At 34.8% G+C, this 21,620-nt stretch overlaps 1 protein-coding gene across 1 annotated transcript in view; it reads right to left on the bottom strand.

The window, feature by feature from the left end:
* The window catches only part of LOC115887219 (protein spaetzle 3-like), an 86,310-nt gene that overhangs the window by 17,317 nt on the left and 47,373 nt on the right, over nucleotides 1-21,620 (bottom strand). Inside the window, exon 2 of the mRNA XM_030906585.1 lies at nucleotides 11,583-11,707. Within this exon, the coding sequence (XP_030762445.1) occupies nucleotides 11,583-11,707 (125 nt within the window). The remainder of the gene's footprint in view (nucleotides 1-11,582; nucleotides 11,708-21,620) is intronic.

The following is a 21,620-nucleotide window of genomic DNA, read 5'->3' as shown; positions in this document are numbered from 1 at the left end:
ATTAAAATTCTGTAAGAACGTTCTTAAAGCACTTTTTTAAGCCCAATACAGTGGCGTAGTCAGTTTTTTTCTATGCTTACTCTTTTTGTCAAAAATAATAAAAAATATAATTTTTTAAATGGAAATCATAGTTGGCTATAAACTTAAAAAAATGCTGGCGTTTAACCCTTTCGAACGATATAATGTTATGTGTATTTATTTGTAAGAATAAGAGAAATATTAAGTTTTTTATCTTTGTATCGAAGCGGGCCTTGATTCGGGGTTGACCTAGTTGCCTAATTATTTTTTTTACAATTTAATATTCTATATTATTATTTATCTGCAAAATTAAAGACTTTTGAAAAGATATATATAAGTTAAGAACCATTGGGACGAGAGAAGAATTGCAGATGGCTACTAGGCAAACTTTTGGACTTATTACACTAGTTCACCTAATAAATCGTTATAACTCAAAAGACGTTTATTATGTGTTCAACAACGAGGTGGTCAGTTTGAACATATTTGATGATTTTTTTTAGTAAACAATATTCGTCACTCAAAAAATACTTTTTTTTTAGTTTTTTTCTTTTTTTATTTTATCGATTTCAATTATAATTACTAATACTAATATAGAATGTTAATTTACCTCTTCAAAAGTCTTTAATTACGCAAGTAAATAATAATATAGAATATTAAATTGTGATAAAAAATAATTAGGCAAATAGGTCAACACAAAATCAAGGCCCTCTTCGATATAAAGATCAAAAACCTAATATTTCTCTCATTCTTAGAAATAGATGCCCATAACTTTAGATCGTTGGAAAAGGTAAAACGCTAACATTTTTTTAAGTTCATAGCCAACTATGATTTCCATTTAAAAAATTATACTTTTTATTATTTCTGACAAAAAGAGCAAGCATAGAAAAAAACTGACTCCGCCACTGCATTGTGCTTAAAAAAATGCCTTAAGAACGTTCTTACAGAATTTTTATATACCACGAAATAAAAAAGTTATGGGCAATTTTCAAAATGGTAAAAAAATCAAAAATACCCCGTATCTCAGTTGGCAGTGAAAATATCAACAGGCGATTTACGACATTAAACATGTCTCAGAAATCGAGCTCATGACATCTATGTCGGTTTTGCTCTATCTAGTCAGGAAATAGATTTTCTCTGTCAAAATAGACCAATTTAGACCACCCTGTACAATTAAAACTGGTAAAATATCACTGACGAATATGTCTCCGAGGTGCCGAAGTTCTGTCTAGTGACATACTTGTATATATTTTTTTTAAAAATTAATATAGTAAATTTTAAGTGTTTGTGTTATTAGCGTAATTCCCAGAAGAATAACTAGGATATCATTTCTTATTATTAACCACAAGTACTTTGGATTTATTACAAAACTTATTAAATTGTGATAAATCATGCCTAGAAAAATGTAGAATGAGTGAGAGGGGGGTTAATCACTGCGACCTTAAAGATCTATGGTGCCCCCCTTCCTTGAGTCATCACACTGTCTATATCCCATCATACCTCTGTTGTAGAGGGGACAGGGTATTTCCCATCCTCCTCTGACAACAGATGTTCTTCCTCCGAGGGTACACACCCTTCCACGGTTGGAGTTTGCTCCTCCGTGGCTTTCACAGTCGAGGAGCTTGCCTCCGGCTGTGGTACCCGTGAGGTGTAGGCTGGAGGATCTGTCTCCATTTTCTCCACCCCTTTAACTTGGTCTATTCTTAGACCTGATACTGGTGTTGTCCCGTATTTATAATAGAGGATATGTCCCTTTTTCTCTATTGCCTCCTTGGATTTGAGATCAATTCTTATTGTGAGGACCGACCATGACCCTCCTTCCTCAAGTTGATGACTCGGCAACTCGCTGTCCTTACATTGAACTTTTGACCCTGGATAAGGCTCAGCAGGTAGGTGATGTCTTTTTCCTTGTTCCTCGGCAAAAAGACCGTGATAGCCGCCTCTTTAGGGATGTTTTCTCCCTTCACTGCAACCAGTTCCGGCCCTTACCAATTTTTAAGCTTAGGTGCGAATTCCACCAACCAATTCGCCGATTTTTGAGATACACAACCTATGAGGATCATGCCCACCTGAAAGTGTATCCCCGCAAAACGTAGCTGACCCACATTTTGTAGATCGTTGTGTTGCGATCCGATCGCCACTACTTCGTCCAGTATAGCCTCTTCTAGAGAGGGATTCTGGTCGGTGGTCAGGGCAACCTCTGGGAAATCCTTTGGCAGCACCGCCATTTTCACTTTTCCAGCAATAGCGGTAAAGCTGGTGATAAATGACATCAAGTCTCTACTTGCCTCCCGGTGTTGGACGGCTTTCCATCCTGGCTTTTTTCTCTCCCTGCCGGAGAAGAGGTGAGAGGTTCTCGCTCCCTCTCTTGCTATTTGATGGAGATAAGTTAGGTTGTTTCTTGTTTACTTTACTCTCCCCTTTTCGGAGGAGTGTTTTCGCTTTTGTTTCCTCTGTAGCAGTCGGAGGTATCTCGGTGCTTCTGCTCCGCTAAGACCTACTCTCAGAGGATCGTCTAGCCCGCCTGGTTGACTCAGGCCAGGCTAGGCTCGTTCTGTTACACCCTGTACATATTAAACTAGTAAAATACCACTGACAAATATGTCTCCGAGGTGCCGAAGTTCTGTCTAGTGACGCACTTTTATATATTTTAGAAAATAAATCTAGTCATTTTTTAAGTGTTTATGATATTAGCGTAATTCCCAGAAGGATAACTACGATATCATTTCTTATTATTAACCATAAGTACTTTGAATTTATTACAAAACTTATTAAACCATGATTAATCATGCTTAACTAATATGAAAAGAAATAAATTATCAAGTGTTGGTAAGAAATGTTTTAAATATCTTGGAATAACCGTGATATCCCCAGATATATGTATATACATAGTGTGAGTCTTAAATAAGTGCAAATATTTTCAGGGCTGGTAGATCTCGTTAAAAAAACATATTGTCTCTTTACCGTTTTTTAAATAAGTCTAAAATAGCCGAGACTTTCAAAATATCCAAAAAAAATGATTTTTTGCTCAAATTTTGAGAACTACTAGATCTTTTCTAGATTTTCTTTCTTCTAAATTTAATATACTATTTGTGTTGCCATATTATGAATATATTATGTTTTTTAGTTAAAAATTTAAAAAAAAATCAAAAATTTTTATCAAATAAGTCGAAATTTTCAAATTTTCTTTTTTGCGAAAAATAATTCATAGGCGTGTTTCGGAAGTCGAAATATACTACCCCTAAAAATATTTGCCCTTATTTAAGGTTCATATATAGGGTATACATAATATATACTTCAGATTCTGTGATTAAAATTGAAACTTTTACCTATAAATAAGTTTATAGACCCACCGGACATCTCCAACTCAATGGACTGCAACAATACGCCACAAGTAACACCACTTTACAGAGAATATTTATATTATTTCATATTATTGAAATTATATAATTTCTAAACAATGTAAATTTCAAAGTTTAGTTTATTTTATATGTGAATGTAGCATCAATTTTTTTAATATTTTCACTAATCAATTACGTTTTTTGATATATTATTTACATTCTTACTGCTCTTATAATCATATAGTATGCAAAAACTCACCGTTTACACAAATGTCAAATTAAATGTTTAGATTTTTTTTTGCATCACCTTTGGCATCACAAAAAAGTTTTTGAGATATATTTTTAATGCAAATTGATTTAGATATCGATATGAAAAAAAAATCAATTTTAGATGCTCCCTCAAATCGCACCTGAACCATAAACAATAATCACATTCTAATTAATTACTTTTTTTATGTATAATAAGTGTGAAGAAGGAATCATATTTTTATTTAAATCTACCTCTGAAGGTTAAATAACAGTAATGGACATCAAGTTTAGTAACGAATTTTTTCTCGGACAGGAATGGCTTGATAAGCCTCAATTACTTACCAAAGAATCTTGGAGAATAAAACTAACATTTCCACTTGTTTCCAAAGCCCCAAGAATTATTTTTTTAGCGTGTTGACCGTTGCCATTTCAACGTTAGACAAGGAGGTACAACTAATAATTTAAGAAAAAAGTCATCTAAAAATTTGGCATGCAATCTCAATTCCCAATTATTTGTAACCATTAAAAGAACAATCGAAAAGAGCAACCTAACTAATTCGTGTTAGCTACAACTTTTTCCCTATAAGCGCCAAAATTAAACTGGCATATACAATATATGTTACAATGTTTCTGTATGTTGCACTCACTTTATCCAAGGAAGTGCTCTCCCGAGTAGGGAATGCAATCCCGCAAATGCTGGTTCCCGCAAATGCGGGATCCCTCCGAGATTCTGCGGGATCAAAGTTGCGGGATTTACCGTGCGGGATCTGCGGGATCGACACCAGGGGATTCTCCTTACGACTTGGCCATTAAAAATAAGTGAAACAAACAGGTTAGATGTTAGATTTCTTTCTGGTGTATGTTCGTAAGTGAAGAAAGGCGTTTAACTAGTACTTGTGGACAATTTTGTCAAATAAACTGCCGGACATAATTATCGGGACAAGCAAAATTTTAGAGTAAATGTAAAGTTGAAAAAGATTTTGGGATGCGGTTTGGACCAGGCATATGCCAAAAAATTATTCATATAGATTGTATCTAAAAGCCGATAACTAACACAAGTTAAAAAAACTTCAACATCAGAATAATATTTTCATTTATAAAATAAGTAGATAAATTATAATAAAATTTAAGTTTACTTAATATTAAATATATTTTTTGAACACCCTGTATACATCGGTCCAAATTTCTGTACAGCTAGTTTAAGATACACGCTATATCAATACGTACATATATTGTGGGCCTATGCAAAATGTACAATGCCCTTTGTAACATTTAGGACCAAATGTATGACTATAAATGCATATTTTTCAAAAAAAAACTGGTATTTTCCTTAAAACAAAAATTTAAAAAAAAATCCACCAAATTGTTTTTTCTATTTTCAATACAGATTAGTCGTACCTACATAGTTAAAATAAATTTTTCAAAAATTGTAAATTTTCGGTAATAAAGATTCTTGACCAAATTTGTACAGTATTATAAAACACCCTGTATATGAGAATTCGCTAACTATATTTTCGAAAACCACATAGCATCTTAATCACAATAGATGCGTCTAAAACCTGGTCCAAACCGCATCCCAAAATCGGAGAGAGAAAAGAGGAGCATTTATTATTTACAGTCCAGCAATTTTGCGGATCCGCGGGATTGATTGCTTTAATCCCGCGGGTTTGCGGGATTGCGATTTTGGTGCGGGATTGCATTCCCTACTCCCGAGTATAACTTACATACCTCCGAATCGCAGCAGACCCGACTAATTCCGAATGGACAATCTGTGTGCAACATACAAATATGCATCCCGTACAACGTATGCACCCCAAAACAATTATAAGTTTTGGCGGCAAACCGAGCATTCCAATCTAAACTTATTTTCCTTATCTATGATATTTATCAAAATTATACCCTGGTATAATTTTGTGTCAAATTAATGTGTAAATTGGTAAAAGTTTGTGCAATTTGGTAAAAGTTTGTGTAATTTGGTATAAGTTTGACAACTCTCAGAAATCTTAAGTCGAGGAAAGTATAAAAAATTTAAAAATTAAGTAGCTCTACACAATCGGTATATTTAATCTCATCCTCTCAAGCATTTACTGTCATAATATAATAATGTATTTATTCTAATAGGTCAGTGATATTAAGAAATGACTATTAAAAATACTTAAATTTTTGGTGTATCCCGATATACTGATATAAAAATCAATAAAAGTTAAGTAAATTAAGAGTATAAAAAATAAAAAAAAAATTATTTTCTTTAAACAATATATATTTTAAACTTTACAATTGAAAAATACTTCACTACATTTATTATCTATAAATCTATCCAGTAACAATACGACCACCTATATTTTTGGAAAAATCAATTCCAAAGATTGAACGAAATTTCACAAGATTTAGTCAAAATCCCTAAAACGTCTCATAAAACAGATTTTTATCAAAAATGATTAATTACTAAAAAACTTATCAATTGTATCTTGTTGAGACAAGCAATCAATTTTAATTGATAGTGTTATCCACAAATTTTGACTTCTAGAGTGTCACTTATAAATGCATAAAAAATATTTTTTGTAGGTTTAGTTATCCTTTTATAAACAATAGTTTCATCAAAATTCGTTGATGAACTTCTGAAAGCTACTTGAAATAACAAAAACATTGCCATCTTTGGACCACAAATCATGTCTTGGAGTTTAGAACAAAATGAGCTTATTTTGTTCTAAAAGCATTCTAAAAGAATTCTACACGACTATTTACAAACATTTAACTAGCCGTTAGTTTCCGATGTTGGACGCATTATCTGGAGGCACAATTTGGTTAACGTACCACGTACCAGCCAGAAACATTTAGCAAATAACATAGCAAATCAAAAAGTGGATCTTTGATAAAGATAGACTTTATCAAAGCTCCACAAAAAATAAATGAACTTTACTTATTTTTACATGTCTGATTTTTACATAATATGTTATTAAGACAGCTATTATAAAGTTATATTTAATCAGTCAGACAGATTGTAATTTTTTTTTATTATGATTTATTAGCAATCAGAATATTTGCAAGGAAATTCTATGGGCTAATTTAATGACTTGAGAGCAATGACGCCCCAGTTAACGTGATGAGGTCTTCTCCAGTGAAAAATCCTCCTTAATATTCTTTCAAATCGGATGGCCATTGTCTTTTAAGTCTTCTTGTAGGTACTGGTTCAAGTAGAGGCTGAAGTAAGGTATTGGTGTGATCATGTAGTCTAATGAAATGTTTTTTACTCCGAGTTTGGATGACTTCTTTGACGTACGGAATTTTTAGGTCTTCCTGTAGAGTATGATTGGAGACATACCATGGTGCGTCTGTTATCATCCGTAGAATTTTAGATTAGCTCCTTTGTATTATGGCTATATTTGATTTACTAGCGCATCCCCAGAGTTCTGCTCCATATATCCAAATAGGTATTATTATGGTTTTGTATAAAAGAAGTTTATTCTCTAGCGATAGTTTAGATCTTCTTCCCATTAGCCAATATAAGTCTTTTATTTTTAAATCTATTTGCTTACGTTTCTTTACTATGTGTTCTTTCCAGGTAAGCTTAGTATCCAAGTGCATGCCTAAGTACTTGGTAGAGGAAGACTGCAGAATTAGTGTCTTGTTTAAATATACTGGAGGGCACAGGTCTCTATTTAAAGTAAAAGTTAATTGGGCCGATTTTGATGGATTAATTTTAATTTTCCAATCACGTAACCATGCTTCTATTACATTTAGATGTCTTTGTAATATCAAGGAAGCTGTTTCCGCAAAAGTAGCCGTTGTTGTTTCATTGTGTGTGTGGGAAAGTCTGCGGTAAAAAGGACATAGAGTAGTGGTCCTAGGACACTACCTTGTGGGACACCTGCATTTATGCTATAATTATCAGATATATCCCAATCTATTCTGACTCTAAACAATCTACCATTTAGGTAGGATTTAAATATCGGAAAGTAGGACATGGGAAGATAATTTTTAATTTTGTAAAGTAGTCCTGTATGCCATACTTTGTGAAAAGCCTGACTAACATCAAGAAACACTGACGTGCAATACTTTTTGTCTTCAAGAGTTTGAGTTATATTGCTGGTAATCCGATGTATCTGCTGAATAGTGGAATGTCTTTCTCGAAACCCAAACTGGTGATGTGGTATCCAGTTTTCGGTTTTTGGATCTGAATTGATTCTACGAAGTATCAGTCTTTCAAGAATTTTGGAGACTAATGGTAGTAAGCTAATAGGGCGATATGAGGAGACTCTGTTTAAATCTTTACCGTGTTTTTGTGATAAGTACTAAGCCCTTCCTTGGTAGTTCTTTTAACATTTTTGACGTTATCTTATCCACTCCTGGTGCCTTACAAGGGTTTAGGTTGTTAACTTCGTGCTGAATTTCTTTAACTGTTAAAAACTTGATTGCTGATATGTTTAATGGGACAACTGACACACTTCTCTCTATTTCATGATTTAAGTCATTGTTATGCGGTGAGAATACTTTCGCGAGGTGTTCTGCAAAAATATGTGCTTTTTCTTTATCAATTCTGGCCCACGGCAGATTCATGTCTAGACAGATTGTGTGAGCCGCGCTCACATGCAATCAAATAATAGTCGGCCGATCTGCTCCAGTATGTATTGTGTTCACTTTTACAACTAAATAATCGGTCGACTAAAAATTGCATGTTACCCCCAGACATATTTTCGAACATTTCCCTTTACAGTATCCAAACTATTTAAAAACGCAAGTCAGAGAATTCAAGGTGTCTTGTTTTTCAAATTAATATTTTTTTAGAAAATATGCGATAATTGTTTTGAGTAGTTTTTATGCAATAAATTAATTTACTTTAATAATTATTAATTATTACTTTAATAAAAAAAAGCTCATCTTATTAAAATAGAGATGCAAAAATAATCGAAAGCAAGTATAAAGTAAGTATTTTTAAAATATTTAAGTACTTTACTCGGAAACGCATGCCCATAGTTCTCCCACGCTCATAGTCACGGCTGAATAATTTTTGTATTTAGAGGATGTTTGGTCATTACAATCTGCCTGACTGATTAAATATAATTTTATCATAGCTGTCTTAATAACATATGTAAAAATCAGAAAAATGATGTCGGGCAGTTTTTTGGCATTAGAAATTTGATTTTGAAGTCAATATGACTCTTACTTTTAGAGGGCGCCACCAGGGGTGGATGGGGAAGTGGAAACCGGCCCGGTAATAACAGGCAACCGGCCCGAATCCACAAAAACAAAATGACCATAACGAAAAAACATATTTTATCTATTAATATACAGGGTGTCCCAGAAATAAGTGCAAGTATTTTAACTGGAAGTATATTTCGGCCTCAGAAACACGCTTATGAGTTTTTTTTGCAGAAATTTGGAATTTTTGGAAAAAATGTTTGGAATTTTTTTTATTTTTAAGTTAAAAAACATAATTTCTCGATAATATGGCAACATAGGTAGTAGATTAAATTTACATGAAAGAAAATCCAGAAAACATCCAGAGGTTCTCAAAATTTAAGCAAAAAAGCATTTTTTGTTTAAATTTTCAAAGTAAAATAACTTGGTTATTTTGGTCTTACTTGAAAAACGGTAAAGAGAAAAGTAAAGTTCATTTATTTTTTGTGGATTTTTGATAAAGTCTATCTTTATCAAAGATCCATTGTTTGATTTGCTATCGTCTGATAAAAGTTCAGGTCCATGGAAAGTGTCTGACACTTTTGATACTACTTCAGAGTAATATTCTACAATATTTATACAAAAATCAGCCATACAAATTTAAGTTAAGTAACTCTTATTTTTAGTTATCTTTCTCACCCGGTCTCTCATCTGCCAAGGTGTCACAGGGCGAACTCCCCAAACACGCCGGTATTCAAAGCACATGAGAGCACTACTGAGAGCCTAAGGTTTCATCCTTGTGAAAATAAGTTATGTCAGACCGCTCTGGGATCTTGGATTATTATGTACGAATAGAGAAAATACTATATTATTAAACAATATTACCAGGTGTTGCATCGTCGAGCGGGACATAGGAAATCCCATGTAAATTTTAATGGGGTCAATTATTGGCTTCCCTAATTATTTTAGAGAATAATTCTGTTTACGTTTATTGAAGAGCACTAAAACCCACATTCAAAAGAATAACTTTAGATATTTTTGATTAGCCCGTTTACGAGTTATCGCCGATTTCTTTTTAAATATTTCACCTTTCTTATGGCCCTGTATTTATTTATGAGCACCAGTCAAGGTAAAAGATAACTGTCAAATGAAATTGTCATTTCAGAAATTTATCTATTTAGTGCTTTATTATTATTATTAAAAACTCATACCTACATAGAAAATATTAGCCATGAATTACACTACCGAAGAAAAAGTATTGATGATTAAATGGTATTATCAAGGAAATAGTTATCAAAAAGTGTCGGACATGTTTGCTGCTCTGTATCCGAATAGACCGATACCTGGAAAATCTACAATCGCAAGGAATATCCAGAGATTTGAGACCAAAGGTACCCTAATAAATAACTGCAGATGTGAAGCAAGGCAGGAACAAAGAGAAGATGCAAGAAATGATACCGACTTGGAAGTTTTATTGTGCGTGGAAGAGAACGATGGAAAGATCAGCACAAGGAAACTTGAGGATGAAATAGGAATAGATCACACTACAGCGTTTCGAATTTTGAAACGACATAAATACTATTCCTTCAAATATGAAAAGCACCAAGAGCTACGAGATGGGGACGAAATACGGCGGCAGGCGTTTTGTTTTGATATGATGGAAAGAGCAAACACGGATAGGGAATTTTTAAAAAACATATGTTTCACTGACGAATGCACGTTTACCTTAAATAATGAACCCAATGTTCAAAATTATCGATATTGGAACAAAGAAAACCAACACAGGTTTGTCGAAACAAGGACGCAATATCCACAGAAAGTAAATGTTTGGGCAGGGATATTCGGACACAATATTATCGGGCCATTATTTTTTACGCGAAATTTAAATGCGGAATATTATTTGGAACTACTCGAAAATCATATTTTACCTGCTTTACATGATGCCGCTAGGGAAAATCAGGAAGTTTGGTACCAAATGGATGGCTGCCCGGCACATAGTACCCTGGCTGTTCGGGAATATTTAGACAATAGTTTTAACGGAAACGTTATTGGCCTAAATCATACAGTAAATTGGCCAACAAGGTCTCCTGATATTTCGCCAAATGATTTCTTTCTCTGGGGACATTTAAAAAACAGGATATACAAGGATAAAAAATACCCAAATCTAGACGAGTTAAAAAATGATATTTCTGCCGAATGCAATAGAATTTCAGTTTACCAACTAGCGAATGTAAAAAGAGAATTTTATGATCGCCTGGGTTATTGTCTAGCAGTCGATGGAGGAATATCTTCTTAAATCCTAAACCTAATTAACATCTTCTTAAATCCTAAACCTAAATTAATAAGTTATTGAACATTGTAATAATACTAGTAATACCTTGTAATTGATTACTTTATTTTACTTTAATTCATATTAATTTGTATTTATAAATACATCTTTAAGATTTCCGATGTAGGAATGAGTTTTCAATAATAATAAAGCACTAAATAGGTGAATTTCTGAAATGACAACTTCATTTGACAGTTATCTTTTACCTTGACTGGTGCTCATAAATAAATACAGGGTCATAAGAAAGGAGAAATATTTAAAAAGAAATCGGCGATAACTCGTAAACGAGCTAATCAAAAATATCTAAAGTTGTTCTTTTGAATGTGGGTTTTAGTGCTCTTCAATAAACCTAAATAGAATTATTCTCTAAAATAATTAGGGAAGCCAATAATTGACCCCTTTAATATTAACATGGGATTTCCTATGTCCCGTCCGACGAGGCAACACCCGGTATATCTTGTAATGAATGACCGTAGAAAGTAAAAGGTTGTAAAAAGAACATTGAATAATTAAATATAAGATATACTTACAGTGGGTAAGAATTTCCAGCTGTCGGACAATACAACTGTTGATGTCTTTTTATACAAGGAACTCCACGGATATATTCACCTCTTAATTCTAAACCTAAAGCTACAGATAAGGCTGTCCATAATATCTGAAACAAAAGAAAAATATTGTATTAACAAAACATCGAATTTCTTGTTCTACTTTGACTTAACAAAATTTGTAGGAAAACATCATGGGAAAGAGAAAATTAGTCATGTTTAAACTAAATTAATCAACATTTAAACATCTAAGATGAGATGGGGTAAGAAGGAACGTTTTTTTTTTTGGAAACAGATTTGGAAACAGAAATTTGTTCAATAATTTTAAATTTCAAATTTGGGTTTTGTATTGATTTAGAGACATAATCCACAGCCCCATACCTTGAGTTGACTAACTTTTTTTGCAAAAATAAACATTTTTTTTTAATGGAATATGTTCCCAGTTTTCCGGGTAACCGGAGTGAGTGAGAATGATAAAACCGGTAAGGTGAGAATGATAGCATAGCATACCTATCTAAACGTGTATCAATCTTTCTGGGGAAAGTGAGAATAATTAAAGAATAAAACAAATCGACATCAATTTTGAAGAATTTTTTAACGTCTCAACTGAGGTAAAAGAACATATGCAAAACATTTTCAATGTTATCGTTTTCTCTTTCTAATACGTTTGGAAAATAATATTGGCGTCTGAGAGTTTTTTAACATGAGAAATTTGATTTCGATGTCAATATCCTACTTGTAGGGGGCGCTATACATGTGTTAACTGTTTTGAAGAATAATAACTTTTCTTCCGTACCTGTATAAAACTACTGAGAGAAAAAATATACATTTCCTTGACTTTCTTCGTAAAAAATGTCTCTTGGTAAAAATCGCTACGAGCAACCACTCTCAAGTTATTTAGAATGGAAGTACTCAATACATGTCATTAGTGACAAAAAATATACACGTTAAGTAGATAGTTATTTGACTGAAATAATAAATTTGGGAAAGTTTTATTTTTTTTAAATTAATCATAAATTTTTCTGCGAAAAAATGATGATACAACAGTTTCTGTTGAACTTTCCCAAATTTATTATAAACTCATCGGCAAAAGTCTTGCACCCCCTTACTATTTAAAAAAAATACATTCCAAATTAATTTTTCGTGGAAATCAATAGATGCTAAGGTTATGTTAAAAAAATAACAAAGGAAAAACTTTCACCAAGTTTAATAATATATTTTGCCAAAATACAAAAAAAAAAATGCAAATTCCATAAAGAAAAATGTTTGACAAAAAAAAGAAAATAAATAAATAAATAATAAATTCTGACAAAATTAAGGTTACTAATATAAAGTATTGCCTCCTCGATTTGTTATTAGTGCATCAAGTCGTCGGGGCATCCCCATTATAAGGTTGTTTATGGTTTCTTGAGGTAAGTTCTGCCATTCCTCTTGAGCGGCAATGATCAACTCCTGGCGATTCTTAGTGGGTTATTTCTGCGAAATACAGCTCTGGTGATGAATTCCCAGACATGCTCAATAGGATTCATGTCCGGGGAGAGTGGAGGCCAGTCCAGACGAGTTATTTCCCCTTCATTTAATGCTTCCTGCACCATCCTAGCTCTGTGAGGACGAGCGTTATCATCCATGAGAATAAAATTATTGCCGATTTCTTCTCGCAGTGGATAAATTATTGGTCTGATTACAGTTTCCATATACAAATGGGCGTTCATCACCTCAGGAATATGAATGAGCTCTGTTCGCCTATTGTATATAATTCTACCCCTGAACATCTCAGTTCCTCCTTGATAAGGAACAACAGTAAGGGCTGTATTCAAGCGATGCTGCCTCCCTGCCTCCCTCCACACTCGCTGACGATAGTCATCACTGATCAAACCTATCCTGGTTTCATCAATGAAAATTACGTTTCTCCACTGAAGTAATAACCAGTTCTGGTGTTCTCTAACCCACCGTAGCCTCCTTTGCCTATGGTGTAACGTTAATAGAGGGACTCGCAGTGGACGTCTACGCCGCAATCCAGAAAGTCGCCTGGAAATGGTTCGGCTTGATATCACTCGGTGGTAAGTTCGTTGAAACTGAGATCGTAGCTCTCGAATTGGAACTGACCGATTTCTTCTGGCAAATTGAGCCAAGTAGCGATCCTGTCGTTTAGTCGTTACCCTTGTACGGCCCAACCTAGGACGAGATCTTATATTTCCGGTGTCCACATACTGTTGTATAATTTGGCTTACAGTACTTCGCACTAAATTTAAACGATCAGCAATTTGATGCCTGCTGAAACCTTCTTCATGCAAAGCGATAATTCAGGCCCTAACGAAGGCAGAAATTTCGTGCCCTAGCATTTTTGTCGCCTTTCACAACACTTAAGCTGGATTTATAAACTCGGGAGTTGGCATTCAGTTGAGGTTCAGTTTCAGTTGGATGTTCGCGGCAGTTGAGGTTCAATATTTTTGCATTTATAAACTGTCAGTTTCGGTTGTAGGTTAGGTTTGGAATTGTGAAAATTTCGAACGTTTTTCTTTCGATTTAAAAATACTTTTCATATTTGTAAAAGTTCAAACACAGTAATCGAAGATTACGCAAAATTTAAACATTACATTAACAGAAATAATGAAACAACAATAAAGCCGGCGACGGACGATGAGCGATAATATAATATATATTATAGCTCACATATTTTAAAAATATCGCTTTGCATTAAAAAGTGCAGGTCGCAGCGCATTGATGCTATAATATATATCTATATCCCGGCGATATTGGGCGATATATTTCATAAATGAACGAATATGCTTTCCGAGCGATTTTTAGGATATATATTTCCCCTCTTTGCGTTGCGGTGCCCGCGAAGAAAGCAAATAGGTGCGTGGCGTGCGTTTTACGTGATTTGAAAAATAGATTTTGTAGGTTAGGTTTTAGTAGGTTGTAAAATTAGTTGCTATTTTTGTGAAGAATATGGAACATTTCATAGAAAGTGTGAGAAAATATCCATGTCTATGGAAAGTGGATACCAATGCCTACAAAAACAATGAACTTAAGGAAGCAGCTTGGAGAAATATCATAGCTGAATGCGATATACCAGACGGTATGTTTTGCTCCCATTTAGTTTTATTTAAATATGTCACGTATATTCTTCTAAATACCCCTACTTTTTAAATAAAGGCCTATATATATATATATATATATATATATATATATATATATATATATATATATATATATATATATATATATATATATATATATATATATATATATACTATAGCCAAAGTTTAGGCTGTTATTACTTACTTAATTTTATGACAAAAAGTTCTTATAAACATGTCCTAAATGGCTTTCTTTCTATTATACAGAGTGTTGAAATATTTTGAAAGACAATTTTTATTCTCCTAACATGCATAATATCTAATTATAATGGAAATAGTCTATTTTGTATACGCATCATTTGCCAAGGAACGGTTCCAATATGGTTAAAGTATCTACAGAATTCTTCCCTTACTAAAAAACTTTCGTCGGAGTATCTACATCCAGAATGAGCCAAGGGCGTCAGTTGACTGTCATCTAGATCTTCAATTTCGTCTTCATTCATTGAATACAAATTACATTTGATTAAATAGTTGTGTAAAACGCATGCGGCTTTAACCATTTTATCAACTAGTTCAAGGCGGCACTCAAAGGGTCTTCTAAATATTCTAAATCGAGCCGCCAATATACCGAAGGCATTTTCTACTACTCTGCGTGCTCTGCATAGCCGATAATTAAACACTCTTCTGGACTCCGATAACCTCGATTGCGGATATGCACGCAGTAAATTGTTCATCAACGGAAACGCTTCATCCCCTACAAAAACGTATGGCATTTCTACTCCGCCTGGATATAGAGGCTTATCATGTGGCAAGTTCAAGCTTCCATTTTTGAGTTTTTTTCCAAATACACTATCGTTTAAAATACCACTGTCACTAAATCTTCCCATAGATCCTACATCAACATAAACAAATTTTCGGCTTGAATCAGCAACTGCCAACAAAACAATAGAAAATGTTTTTTTGTAATTAAAAAAATTAGATCCAGACTTAGGAGGTGCTTTTATAGTAACATGTTTGCCGTCAATTGCACCGAGGCAATGATCAAACTGGCAGTTGTCCTTAAAATCTTTTGCAATTTTTTTCCAATCACTAGTGGTGGGCTCTGCAAGAACCCGGGGTCTAAGGTGAGTCCACAATGCATCACAGACCTCTTCTACGATTTCTGAAACTGTTCTCTCCCCCATCCTATAACTATAAGCCATTGATCTGAATGTGTCCCCCGTAGCTAGACACCTGCAAAAAAAATACATAATTGTTTATTTTATTTCAGTTAAAGAAGCCAAATGTATGTGGAAGAAACTGCGAGATGGTCATAGACAAGCTTTGAATAAAAAAAAAACTACAACAGGGCAAGCAGCAAGTAGTGACAGTAGAGTCTGGAAATATGAAAAACAAATGGAATTTATACTACCACACTTAACAAATCGAAGAAGGGACACCAACGCTTCATCCGCTACTCAAGATATAGAAACAGATACTAATGAAACTGTTGACACTCTTGGAAATACACAGACAGAAGAAAATTTTGAAGTGGCAACAAATAATGAATCGCAGGAAGCAACCCATTATAATACACCGCGACCTAAAAGAAAAATTGATAAAATCACTGAATATTTTGAACAAGAACAAAAAAGGAGAATTCAAAGATCGAATGAGAGAAACTTGTTTAGAAAAGAATTACTTAGTCAAGAAAAAAATGTGAAGCCAAAGGAAGACACAGCATTAAAGAAGTTTTTTGATAGTATGTACGCCTATACTAACGATTTGTCAGAATATTTGCAAATAAAAGTCCAACGAAAGATCTTTGACATTGTTATGGAGGTCCGAGAAGAGGCATCGAAAGAGATACATGGAACACCAGCACAAAATTATTTTCCAATGCAGTCCCAACATAACACATATTTAGTTTCCCTTCCACGTTCATCAAATTCAAGTGGTTCCGCTGTTCCACAGTCTGATGTACATACTTTTCTCCCGCCGACTTCACAGATACAGTTCGAGGACTCAACGACTTCGACTACAGTAAATACACAGTACGAAGACTCATGTCATGACTCAAACTTAATACAATGCAGTAATCCTGTCTCTCCTGGAACGAATGCCAGTCACCATGAAAGCATAAGAAGCTTCATAATTAACCAAAGACACTACACAGATATGTAAATTTTATTTTTGAATAAACACCTTTTTCTAAACTCTTTTGTTTTTCAGTAATTTTTACTTTCCTATAACTAAGTATAATCTATCTACATACCTTAAAGTAACTGCCAGTCGCTCTAACGAACTAATGCTTTCTCGCATATTTGTGTTTTGCTTTTCTATATCATTTTTTATTAGATCATGAAGTTCATAAAATTTAGTTCTGTCCATTCGAAAATAATTTGTAAATTTTTCGTCACTTAATTCGTTAAAAAGTGAAAATTCTCCTCGTTCTTTTCGGTATTTGATATGATTAGATAACCAGAATCTTGGTGCTTGTTTTTGGTTACTAACCATAATTGCTAATAAATTGTCGCTTTCAGCATCTGATTCATCTTCTGATGAGCTATCAATGGTATCAATTAATAAAAAGTCTTTCGCCCTCGCCATTTTCTACACCATATAGTTCACTAAATCAGCCTACTATATTGAAAAATAAAAATATATATATTTGAGTGCACTGCAGTAATAATATAATATAATATTATAGCTTACTGCCGAGCTATAATATATATTATATTATCGCTCATCGTCCGTCGCCGGCTTAAGGGTCATTTTCCAATGCATCGGCGTACTGTGCTTCACGTGATCGACAGGCGCTTATTCATTGGCTGTCGCCGAACGTCGCCAGCGGTCGCCAACTGCCGACAAAAACATTGACCATCTTTGAACTCCGCTGAACGTAAAACGAAACTGCCAACTTTTCGACCAACTGACTTTATAAATGCGCGCGTTCATTTCATAGCGTTGAACATTTTGAACGGCAACTGAACCTCAACTCTCCAGTTTATAAATCCAGCTTTACTACAAGATTGAACTCGAACTGAGAAACAAAATTTGACCGCAAATAGCAAAACCATACACATTCCATCGATAAGGTTTTCTTTCATTACTTTTATGACCTGTTTTTTTGTAGACACATCATATTAAGGTATTTGTACGCATAGCTACAACAATATGCTATGCAAAGAAATAAATATGTCTTGGGGGTGCAAGACTTTTGCCGATGAGTGTATTCGAAAACACGTACTACTCGTAGCGATATCTACAAAGAGACCTTTCTTACATAACAAACGTCGCGTCGAAAATGTATATTTTTTTACTCAGTAGTTTTATACAGGTACGGACGAAAAGATATTACTTTTCAAACCAGTTAAAAAATTTGTAGGTGGCGCTCTGTACAAGTAGAAGTCATATTGACATCAAAATCACATTTCTCATGTCAAAAAACTTCCAGACACCAATTTTTATCTAAATATTGACGCTGTTTCATAATTTATTTGGAAAAAATCGAAATAAAAATGAAACTTCTACACTCTGTATCTCCGAAACTAAGCATTTTAGGACACTTATTTTTATCTGCAGAATATACTGCCGAAGTTTCCGGAATACAGTTCGAACCACCCTGTATAATGTAATGTTAATTGTTTCAACTATAAATTATTTCATAGGAATACTCGAATGCCTTCTCTTAACTAATAAGAATTTCAATATACTTTTTATTATTGTTACATGACTCGTGTTTTTCTGGTAAAATAGAAAGTTTTGAAAGTAATTACTACTGGGATATAAAATAAAAACTGCCAGTCAGGTGCTCCTAAAAACTTGATTTGCATTCCAGTTTTTTATCGTGCAAGAAAAAGAATTTGTAATTCAAATTTTAGCAATAAATAAGAATAAGATACAATATAATATTAATGTTTAACTTTAATGTTGCGTTTAAAGAAGTACACTTTTCTTTTTCCTTTCCGCCAAGTTACAAAAGTAATAATTACAAAAATGTCCACAAAACAATTACTGGCGACCAATCCAAAATTTTGCAAAAAAATTCGGAGTACCCAACAAATTTCTTACAGTGTGTAAAAGCCTCAATAAGAACAACAAGTCTAGAGTGTCACATCATGGATCATTGGGCGATCCCTTCCTAACAAATACAGGAGATAGACAGGGATGTGTTAGCGCCTCTCCTATTCAACATATTCATGGCAGAGCTCTCTATTATAGTGGATAGCAAACTGCAGGAAAGAGAAATGGACATTAGATACAGATACGACCGTAGTCTGTTCAACATAAAAAGACGCAGGGCAAAAACACGTATAAAATAATTCATCACAGAATTTCAATACGCCGATGACTGCGCTCTAGTTGCAAAAACGTCACAGCAGTTACAAGAAATGCTGAACACATATTATGGGCACACGAGGCTTTGGGCCTTAAGCTGAACATCGATAAAACTAAAATCACATGCACTCCCCCAGAAAATCATAACAATGCTGTAAAAATCGAAGAAGAACTATTGGAATATGTAGCGGAATTCCATTGCCTCGGCAGTTTTTTTTCGGAAAAGGCCAATATCGACTCATACGATATAATTCAGCACAGAATTAACAGCACATCAAAAGTTTTTTCATTCTGGAAAATAAAAGACGAGTTAAAATAAGAGAAGAGTTTGCTACAATCATGACTTGAGTACAAAAATGAAACTTGCAGTGTACCAAGCTATAATAATCCCGACCATGTTATATGGAAGAGAAATTTGGGTGCCGTACCGTCGGCACATGAACGTATTAAACAATTTGCAACAGCGACACCTTAGACAACTATTAATAATCAAATGGTACCACCATATCACAAACGTATCGGTTCTTGAAAAAGCTAGCTGCAAAAGCGCTGAAGTCATGATTACTAAATCCCGCTTAAGATGGGCTGGTTACGTATGCAGGATGCGAGGGGTTAACATCTTCTGACAATACTGTTACAAATTGTCGGCAATTGCTGGCAATCAACGGCAATCTCTATACGCAATCTCACAATCACCTTCGCAATCTCACAATCACCTTCGCAATCCCACAATCGCTGAAGCAATCTGACAATCATATCGACAAAAAATCGACAACTTCGCACGAGTTGCACATACTATTTTTGATTACGTATGCGTGGATAATTAGAGTAGTAATTTTAGTAAAAAAAAATGAAAAAGTTAAAAGATATTAAATAAATATATTTTTAACAATGAAACACAACAAATTAATAAAAATTGTGAACGATTAAACACAAGGTAATCAATTTAAGTCGTGTTGCTGCCATTTAAATAAATTGTTAAGTTTAAACAACTTGAGAAAGTGATATTAAAATTTTTAGAGCTTGTTGGGGCCGTATCTGAAATTTCAAAATTTAAATGCTGTTGTTCTTTACCCCAATATCAATCGGTACTTTTCCTGCTGACTCATTAGCAAGATCAATTTGTGGCTCCTGATCTTTTGAAGTAGACGGTCTAGAAGTAATAGTACTGGCGATTTGTTGACCAATTCTTTTTTTGTTTCCCACTGAATTTTCAATGTAGCCTTCAGCAACGGCACTCGATTTCCATCCTGTGAGGCCTATTGTGTTTGTCCCTTTTCTATATCTGCACCCATTCTCCTATGCCTGTGCCCGGCACTAACTTATAGTCCTTGATAGGATGGGAGCATAGTTCTTCCGGTTCTGGCCTAGCTTTCCCAAATAAAAAAGTGTCACTTGCGATCCAGAGCCTCGCAGTAACATATTATGTGCTCCGCTGTTTCAGGATCTTTATCGCAGAGTCTGCAGCAAAGACTTCCTTGATACAGGTCGAGCTTGTTCAGGTAACACTTGACAGCCATGTGTCGTGTCAAGAGGCCTGTTGTAATCCGCAATTTATTCCTGCTAAGCATTAGCAGTTCTTTTGCGGTTTTAGAGCTAGGTCTTTGGATAAAAGCCTTGCTGTGCCTGTGCCCCTGTCTGTTTCTCCAGTGGACATTCTGCTTTTCCCTGATCCAGTGTTTTAATGCACTACGGGCCATACATTGGGTATTCCCAGTACTGGCTCTGGACCAAGTTAGGATGCCGATGATCCTTGCCTAGCTAGCTTATCGGCCTTTTCGTTGCCTTGGATGCCGCTGTGGTCCGGCACCCAGAATAATTTAATTCTGTTCCTTCGAGCCAGAGCTCCCAGTTCACCTAGGCATTCTCAGACGAGTCTCGACGATACCTTTGGGCTCATAAGCGCCCCAAGTGCCGCCTGACTGTCTGAGCATATATTGATGAGCTTATCTGAATAAGCTCTTCTATTGTTTTCTCTCGCACATTGTAGAATGGCGAAGATTTCTGTCTGGAATACGGTTGAGTGTTTACCCAAGGAAAAGGGTAAACTTACCCTTGGTTTTTCCCCAAATACTCCAGCTCCTGTTCCTTCAGCGGTCTTTAACCCGTCTGTATACCAGGTTAGTCCATCCTGAAGGAATGTTATATCTGTTCACATTCCTCGATCCATTTTGTTCACCTCGAATGGTTTGTGGTAGTGATAAAGAGGGGTCATTTGGCCCGATCTCATTTGGAGTAGAGGTCCCCCGATAGAATTTCCCACCTTTGAGTGTCCTGTTTCTGTCCTATTTCCCAGAGACAAGACACTTTGTTGTCGATAGAATCCCATTCTTGCCTCCGCCTGGATCACTATGTGAAGAGGCGGAAGGTCCAGAAGCGCCTCCATTGATGCAGTGGGCGTTGATTTCATCGCCCCTGTTGTGCTCAGACAAGCCAGTCTTTGCACCTTGCTGAGGCTGAGCATTGTTGTTTGTTGCATTACCTTAAGCCACCATACCAAGGATGCATATATTACTGACGGCCTCACCACTCCAGTGTCCAGCCAGTGCACCATCTGTGGTCTGAGGCCCCAGATTTTTCCATGAAGTCGTCTGACTACCGCTAGTGTAGTCACCGCCCT

Source organism: Sitophilus oryzae, unplaced genomic scaffold (genome assembly GCF_002938485.1).
Source record: "Sitophilus oryzae breed Bouriz unplaced genomic scaffold, Soryzae_2.0 scaffold_556_pilon_pilon, whole genome shotgun sequence".
NCBI classification, from domain to species: Eukaryota; Metazoa; Arthropoda; class Insecta; order Coleoptera; family Curculionidae; genus Sitophilus; species Sitophilus oryzae.
Note: the sequence above shows the minus strand (reverse complement) of the source record. Positions and strands in the feature narration are given on the sequence as shown.